Below are 7,856 nucleotides of genomic sequence, written 5' to 3'. Positions count from 1 at the left end.
TAGCTTTTTGTTAGCATCCGTGTGGGCCCTCTCGGTGGCCTCCTATTTGGCCTTAGCATTTCTGGCCATCTCCAGGGAATGGTCTACCCATTCCTCGGCAATAAAGGTAGCTTGGACAGACAGCTTGAAAAAAATACATAAGTGTTGTACCTTGCATATGAAGTATTGCCATGTAATCAAATGGGGGCGTTCACGTACCTTGGCCAGATCTTATTTGAGGGCGAGGAAGACTTCACGCTTTCGAAAGGATATTAGCTCTTCTATGTCCTCTGGTAGACACAGGGCCTTTTCCAAACACTCGGCCACTAGGCCAGAGCTGCCCTTGGTGGGATCACTCAGATTGGCATCATCTAAAACTAGACTGCTTGAACTTAGAGTGAAGATGGGCCTCTAGATGGAGGCCTTCTTTGGTTGTTCCCCTCTAGCTTCTTTGGAAGTCCTAGTGGAAGTGGACTTCTTCAACTGCCCCTTCCCAGTTTGGGCTTCTTTGGCTGGGGACTAGTGGGAGGATTGTGTAATCTCCCCTTCTTCGGTGCCTTCAACACTTTTGCCTCCCTAACCTCTTTTCCTTTTCTTGTCTCCAACGTTAGCAGGAGACGTGTGTATGGCAGCTGGGGTGGGTGGCCGGGTCACCATCGCCACAGTTAGGGAAGAACCTCTAGCATGGGCTGTGAAAAGAGCCAGTAGGTTTGGGGTTTTTTCTTCGAAACCCATTGCTGTAGAAGTTTGAGCTTGGGATGTGCTAGGAGCGTTCGAGCGATAAAAGACTTTAAAATCCTTATCTGTTACTTCTTGAATAGATTCGGATGTGGATTCTTTGTCTTCCTCATCTGAGGGGAGAGTCGGCTCTTGGGAATAGAGAAGTTTGGCAACTAAAGAAGCGGGCAACTGAGCGTCCTGAGTCCCTTCTAGAGGAGGTTCGGTTAGCAGGAATTCAGGGACTGCTTCGACAATTAAAGCCAGGCGAGGGTCCTTGGCCTTAATAATGTTCTTTGGACTCTTGAAGTGCTTTGTAAATGGTTTGTACCCAAGGATGACGTGAGCCGCCCTAAGTTGTCCGTCCTTGTGCAGAAATATCTCTAACTTGAGGGTCCTGTTTAGGTTTTTGAAGTTCACCAAGTGTTTGGCTGGAGCTGTGTGGTATTCGTCTGCCAAATAAAACCAAGGGGATTGTTAGTAAAAAAGTAGAGGGAAGAAAACTTTAACACTAGAAAAGCTATGTAAATTCCTAAGTGTGACCTCGATCTTCGGGAGCCCTACTTGGTTCCCTTTCCTTGGTAGGGCAGTGTATTCCATCGTGCCAGCCTTCGAAGACAATGAGGAAATCCTCGTCCATGCCTTTGCTCGAGTAGGGCAGGCAAGAGATTAACCTAACTGCTGGAATCCTACACTTCATGTAGTATTTTGTTTTTTCCCCTTTTTGGCAGTTGTATACCCAATTTACATCATGCTAGGTGAGGTTAGTCCCTATTCTACGGTTTATTGTGTCTACGTACCCAAGGATCCTAAAAATGTTTGGAGAACACTAGGTTGGGGTTAACCTATAGTTTATGTGATAGTCCTTAGTTACCGTCCCAATAGAGAGTTCCATCCCACCTTCAATGAAGGCGATCATAGGAATAACCATGGACTCAGAAGGCCTGTTTAAGACTAACCACTCACCCTCCTCACAGTGTTGGATTTCAATACTACTCGGGATCCCATATTGAGCCCTAAAGGTTGCTCTAGCCTCATCGGTGTCCAATAACTTAGCATATATACCCATGGTATTTTAAGGGGTAAAGTATTAAAACTTGTGAAAAGAAGATGCAAGGAAATCAACACACCTATAAATGAATGCAAAGAGTGCTCCTTGGGAGTTTTCTTCTTCAACTTAGATCGCCAGAATATCCACAATGAGCCTTAGCCAGCTCTAAGTCCTCCTTTTGTAGGAGTGAAAAAGTGAACGGTAAATTTTCCGCCCATAAGTGATAGGAAATAGGGACCGTGGGATTTTGATCAAGCCGTAGAATGTGGGGAGACAAGCAGCTGCCTGACACCATAAATGTGAGATCGTGGATTCCAAAGCACCAAGAGTGTGCGAAAGACAGGTGAAAGGATGTTGATATGTGGGAACGCATATGGCACGTGTATGATTACTTATGAGACTAAAACTTCACTTTTGTCTCACAAACAAATAGCGAACATTTTAGGGAGCTATTGTGGGTGCCCGAGGACCGAAGATGAAGTTAAAGGGTCATAGCATTAGTGTAGGAATGCCCTAGGCCATGGGCCCAAGGAAGAAAGTCGTCCGAGGAAGGAAATGGATAAGTCAAAATACTCTATAGTGTTCTGAAGAGAGTAGAAGTCAGTGGACATCAGGGAGGCTTTTAGCCTGGTGTAGCCTGTTGCATTCGCATTAAATGGTGGGCAACAGCTTTATCAGCCACATTAATGAGGAAGTGACCTGAACAGTGTAAGTCACAGTTAAGTAGATTCCTTCCACCACCTTCTTTAGATGTTAAAAGTAACAAGTGTCAAAGGAGGATGAGGGTTAGGTGAGAATGGATGGTGAAGATATGATAGGTGAAGAAGTATATAAAGGAAGGAGGGAGCACTGAAAAGAGTGGAGAAAAAAAAAAAAAAGATAGAGAGAGAAAAGGAGAAAAGAAAGAAACTAAGAAGAGCATTGAGAGAAAAGAGTGAATAGTATCATTTTTATGTAAACTTAACCTTCTCGGGAGAACTTGTGTAGAGCTTTATGCTCATCTATTTTTCAATATAAACTTGCTTCTACTCTATAACTGTCCTCGGGCAGAGATCCCTGTTGTTGTTCATTCCCATCTCTTACAAATTTTATTGATTTGGGCTAGGATTAAGCTGGGTAACTCACTGTTTTGAGTGGGCTTGGGCTGTTATATTTTTGGTCCTTACAATGTTTATTTTATTGAGTAAGGTTATAATTTTAAACTACAACTGATTTTGTAACTAAATTTTATCCTTAAAATTATATTTGGCTCCAACATATGTATTTTTTATTTTTTCAAAAAGAGGAGCAAGTCAAAATTTGACTATATTGAATTGGAATAATCAATCGGAATTGGCTGAAATGACTTGGAATGACCCATAATGGATTAGAATTTAGCCTGAAGGGGTTTCTCGTTCCTGTTTACTATTGGTACAATATTTTCCAACTGAAACAGAATAAAATCCACAAAAATTGTTAGTAACTAATCTTATTTTCCTTCCTCTACCTAATGTTATCGCTTTTTTATTATTTAATATTTTAGTTTAATTATTTGTTTCATGGTTTAGAGTACCATATATTCTTTCATTTCCTATATATATATATATATATATAACAATTTTTTTTTTCTTGGGGAAAAAAACTCTCCTTTTTATGTTTGAGGTAGTTCACAATTCCCCTCTTATCTTTGAAAATAACCAATTGCCTCCTCTATGTTTGAGAAATGAGCAAATACCCCTAATTTATTACTTTTTTCAGTTAAATTCAGCAAAAGGTTTTTGAAGAAATTATTAGTTGTGCACCACAAGAAAGAAAAAAAAAAAAGTTAAGGATATCATTTTTTTTTTTTTAGATTGCATTTGTAATTGTTGTGGTTTCATTGAATTTAACTGAAAAAGTAATAAATTTGAGATATTTGCTATCTAAATTCGTTTAATAAAGGAGGGACTTAATTGATACTAAAGAAAAAGGTGATACGGTCAACTTACCAAAGATATTCTTACTTCTATTATAGAGTAAAGACAGTTGCTGTGGTGTAGTGGTTATCACGTTAGTCTTACACACTAAAGGTCCCCAGTTCGATCCTGGGCAGCAACATTTTCCTTATATTTTTATTTAATGGAGGATTTGTCATTTGTAACTTCGAAAGACACCCGTGGCCCACGGGGTTACTTCAACGACATTATTTTATTTTATTTTTGACAAAACAACAACGCGATTTCATGATGCATAGATAGATGTTGCAACCCCCAATTACCCAGCTAAAAAAAAAAAGAAAAAACAAAAGATAGATGTTGCAACCTAAAGCATTTTTGTGTGTGCTTGCAATACAGCCAACAGACATTTTGACATATGTTATTCGTGCTGATGCTGCATTCATAAAACAACGAATGAAAATATAGAAAATTGAAGAGCTCTGGATTCCTCTGCCCCTTGCCCCTTCATGTTCCTCATGAGTCCTATAGTTTCTAATCCATTACTAAATGATATTTGTAGCATCAGTGACACGGGAGGGGTTAAGAGCTAGAATCTTTTTTTTTCCCAAAATTCTAAGTGTTGTTGATCGTATATTGTTAATTAAAAACTATGACTGTTCAGGTCTCAAATCTTGGTTTACATAACAAATGCATAACAAAAATTGATGTCTTTTATATCTTAATCAACATTACGGGTCCAAGCAAAGACAAAATATATAGCAAATATTGAACCCCAGTTTGTTTTACTTCAACAACATTATTTTATTTTATTTTTGACAAAACAACAACGAGATTTCATGATGCATAGATAGATGTTGCAACCTAAGCTTTTTTTTTTTTTTTTTTTTTTGTGTGCTTGCAATACAGCCAACAGGCATTTTGACATATGTTATTCGTGCTGATGCTGCATTCATAAAACAACAAATGAAAATATAGAAAATTGAAGAGCTCTAGATTCTTCTGCCCCTTGCCCCATTGCCCCTTCAACTTCCTCATACCTATAGTTTCTATATGACATTTGTAGCATCAATGCCACGGGATTGGTTAAGAGCTAAAATCTTTTTTTTTTTTTTTTTCAAAATTCTAAAGTGTTGTTGATCGTATATTATTAATTAAAAACTATGACTGTTCAGGTCTCCAATCTTGGTTTACATAACACATGCATAACAAAAATTGATGTCTTTTATATCTTAATCAACATGGATCCAAGCAAGGACAAAATATATACTAGCAAATATTGGACCCCAGTTTGTTTTCCTTTGGAAGAGTTGAACTTGGCTCCTTCAATTAAAGTTATAAATTACAAAAGCACAATACAAAATTAGCTTAATGCCTCCTTGTTTTCGTGGTTATTATTTTCATATCATCATTAATATTTTGTACAAAAAGCACCAAAGGAGCACACCTACTAACATTGGTGAATTAATCACTAGTCACTAGTACTACTATAGTCACACAGACACAATACATATTACTCTTGCTTATAAAATATACTAATTAACATAAAACCACAAAAACATTTATGCACGACATTGAGGCTTGGATGAGACATCACCATGATTTTGATTAGGCGTCTGATTGAGCCAGTGACAATCCTCAAACGAGCACCGTGGCCCACCCTTTAACCATTCCACATCAAGTGGCTTAGTATACCTATGACCCCACGTAGGAGTCCCATCCTCGAACGAATTATGTGTCAGTCTCTTCAAACCAGAGCCGTCCAATTTCATTGTGAAGATCTCACCGTACGGCTGGTAATGATGTGGGTTTGAGATTGGCTCAGCTGATATGCCAGCATAGTCTGAAGTAAACACTACACTTTTCCCATCCGGACTAAAAGTCGGGTGGTTCGCCCGCCCGCCCGACCCGCTTTGAAACAATTTCCTCAACCCGGTCCTATTCGGGTGGATCAAATATAGCTCGAAACTCCCACTTCCCGGGTTTTCTCGATCCGATGCAAAAGCGATCCAATCACCATCCGGTGACCAACTACACATCGTGTCACTCCATGGACCCTCAGTTAACCTTTGGAGCCCAGCTCTCTCCCCATCGACAGCGTCCATAATATAAAGGTTCTTGTAACCCGATCGACCCGAACGAAACACGACCCATTTACCATCGGGTGAAGGGAAAGGAAAGGCATTGTTTTCCCCATTGGTAGTTAACTTTTTGAACTTTGGTTGGCCGTTGAGATCATCATCATCATCAACATTGATAGAAATTACATCAACCTCAGTGGTGGGCTCAGCAAAAGTAGGGCCCGTGCTGGTGTAGATAACACCTTTGCGCACCTGGTCCCACACGGTCGAGAATGCGGAATCGGGATAAACTTGACGCCGGTTCGAACCGTCCCGGTTCACGACGTAAACGCCCGGAAATTCTACGTAAGCGATACGGTCACCTGCCGGTGAGAAAGAAGGGAAGGAACCGTCCATTCTAAAGAGTGACACGTCAGCCACTGGGCTTTGGAGATTCTCAAGCAACAGCTGTGTGTTTTTTCTTCCATTCGATTCGCCTCTACACCTGTGGTACCCGACTCGGTTCGAATCGGACGAGAAGAACGGGTTGAAGTGGTGAGTCTGGGGTGACACGAGCCGAGTTAGCTCCTTGAACTCGTTCTTAGCCAGGTCGAAAAGCTCTATGTGACGGAATTTCGAGGTGGATCTTCTCGTAGCCACAGCGATGAAGTTCTTGTTCCCTGGTGACGCGGCTGGTGTGAACGCGTGGAGACCCGGTGGGGTGACTCGCTCGACCACAACCGACTCAGTAGAAACCAAACCCTCACTCGGCAAAATCGCCCTGTAAATACTCCACCAATTATCACTACCCCTCCTGTGAAAATACAGAGTCAACTCGTCGACCCAGCACGGCCACCCACCGTGTTCAACGACCTTGACTCGCTGAGTCCCATCCCGAGTCAAGAAAACATAGATATCCGTACTGAGTTCCTCCACATCACCGTTCCAACCTTTCTCTCCATACGAAGCCACGGCTGTCCAAACCCCAGACGGAGACACCGCGGGACTAAAATCGGCGATTCCAAGAGGTGTCAACCTCCGAGTTAACCCGGTTCTCAACTCGGTCGAGTACACCGCTGCCCAACTCGTCCTCGGCTCACCCGTGTCCTCGTGAGTGGACACGTAGACCAAATAGTCCCCACTCAAACTGGGCTTATCTTTCATCGAAATCTGATTGTTGCTTTGCATCGAACCCAACAAAGGGAGTTGAAAACGTACGAGGTTGTCTTCTTCTTCTTCTTCTTCAAGTGCCGACCGGGATCTGGTGCTTCGCGGAGTGTTGCGAAAAACGGCGTCGTAGTAGATGTTCCACGTGCCGTTTCGCTCCGTGACGTAGATGAGTTCGGTTGGGATCGGTTCGGGTCGGGTCTGGATGAGGGATTGGTTGGTTAAGAGAGAGAAGAGAGAGGAGGAAGGGAAGTGGCCGTTGAAATTGAGAGACCGACCATCGGTGATTCTGATTTCGGTGGTGATTGAAGGTGGGTCCCACGTTGGGAGCGCGAAGACATCAAAGGCGTTGGCTGATCTTCCGCCAAGCGTAGCGAAGAGTATGGTGGTGCTGGTGCTGGTGCTGCTTGAAGATTCATGGTCCGCCGCTGCACACAACACTAAAAAATTGAGCAAGAGGGACAGAGCCAGAGGGATTATGGTTTTCATTGTGACTGTGGAGTGTGTGTGTGTCTGTGAGAAGTTGTGGAGTGTGAAGATGACGATGATGATATATTTGAGGAGGTGGGTTTTTGGTGGTGTAAGAGATGACGTGGTGTGAGATGATTGGGTCCCACTTGATTGAGGATGTGACACGTGGTGTTACTCCTAGCCAAGAAGATTTGAGGATTGTGTGTGTGTGTGGGGGGTGGGATTAGATTTCTTGGCTTGATCCAATGTAGTCAATTTTTATCGAGATTGCGTTGTTGGATTCGGGGTAATCAATTCCTTTGTTGTGTGTCTGTTAATAGTCTCAGACCTTTTCTGCTTTGTTTTGGAATTTTTGGCCTGTCTTTCTACATTTTTACCCCGTACATATTTAGCCAACAATGTTTTTGCTATTTTTTTCTTTGGCTAAAGAATAGTGTTGTAATGTAATTGACAAGAGAAAGTACACACTATTTACAGCTTGGGATAAGGTTGATTTCC

The 7,856-nt window shown here is 41.9% G+C and overlaps 1 protein-coding gene and 1 non-coding gene across 2 annotated transcripts; one reads left to right on the top strand and one right to left on the bottom strand.

The window, feature by feature from the left end:
- The first annotated feature begins 3,750 nt into the window (after positions 1 to 3,750).
- On the top strand, positions 3,751 to 3,823 carry TRNAV-UAC. Its single transcript has one exon. It is a non-coding gene; the product is annotated as a tRNA-Val (tRNA).
- Positions 3,824 to 5,023: 1,200 nt separating this feature from the next.
- LOC115960256 lies at positions 5,024 to 7,566 on the bottom strand. Its single transcript, XM_031079050.1, has one exon. It carries the CDS (start codon positions 7,374 to 7,376, stop codon positions 5,223 to 5,225), a length of 2,154 nt encoding a protein of 717 aa, XP_030934910.1. The 5' UTR covers positions 7,377 to 7,566; the 3' UTR covers positions 5,024 to 5,222.
- Positions 7,567 to 7,856: the final 290 nt, after the last annotated feature.

Source organism: Quercus lobata, chromosome 9 (genome assembly GCF_001633185.2).
Source record: "Quercus lobata isolate SW786 chromosome 9, ValleyOak3.0 Primary Assembly, whole genome shotgun sequence".
Taxonomy (NCBI): domain Eukaryota; kingdom Viridiplantae; phylum Streptophyta; class Magnoliopsida; order Fagales; family Fagaceae; genus Quercus; species Quercus lobata.
Note: the sequence above shows the minus strand (reverse complement) of the source record. Positions and strands in the feature narration are given on the sequence as shown.

Coding starts and splice junctions, on each gene's coding strand:
- LOC115960256 (XM_031079050.1), bottom strand. CDS start 7,376: ATGAAAACCATAATCCCTCTGGCTCTGTCCCTCTTGCTCAATTTTTTA.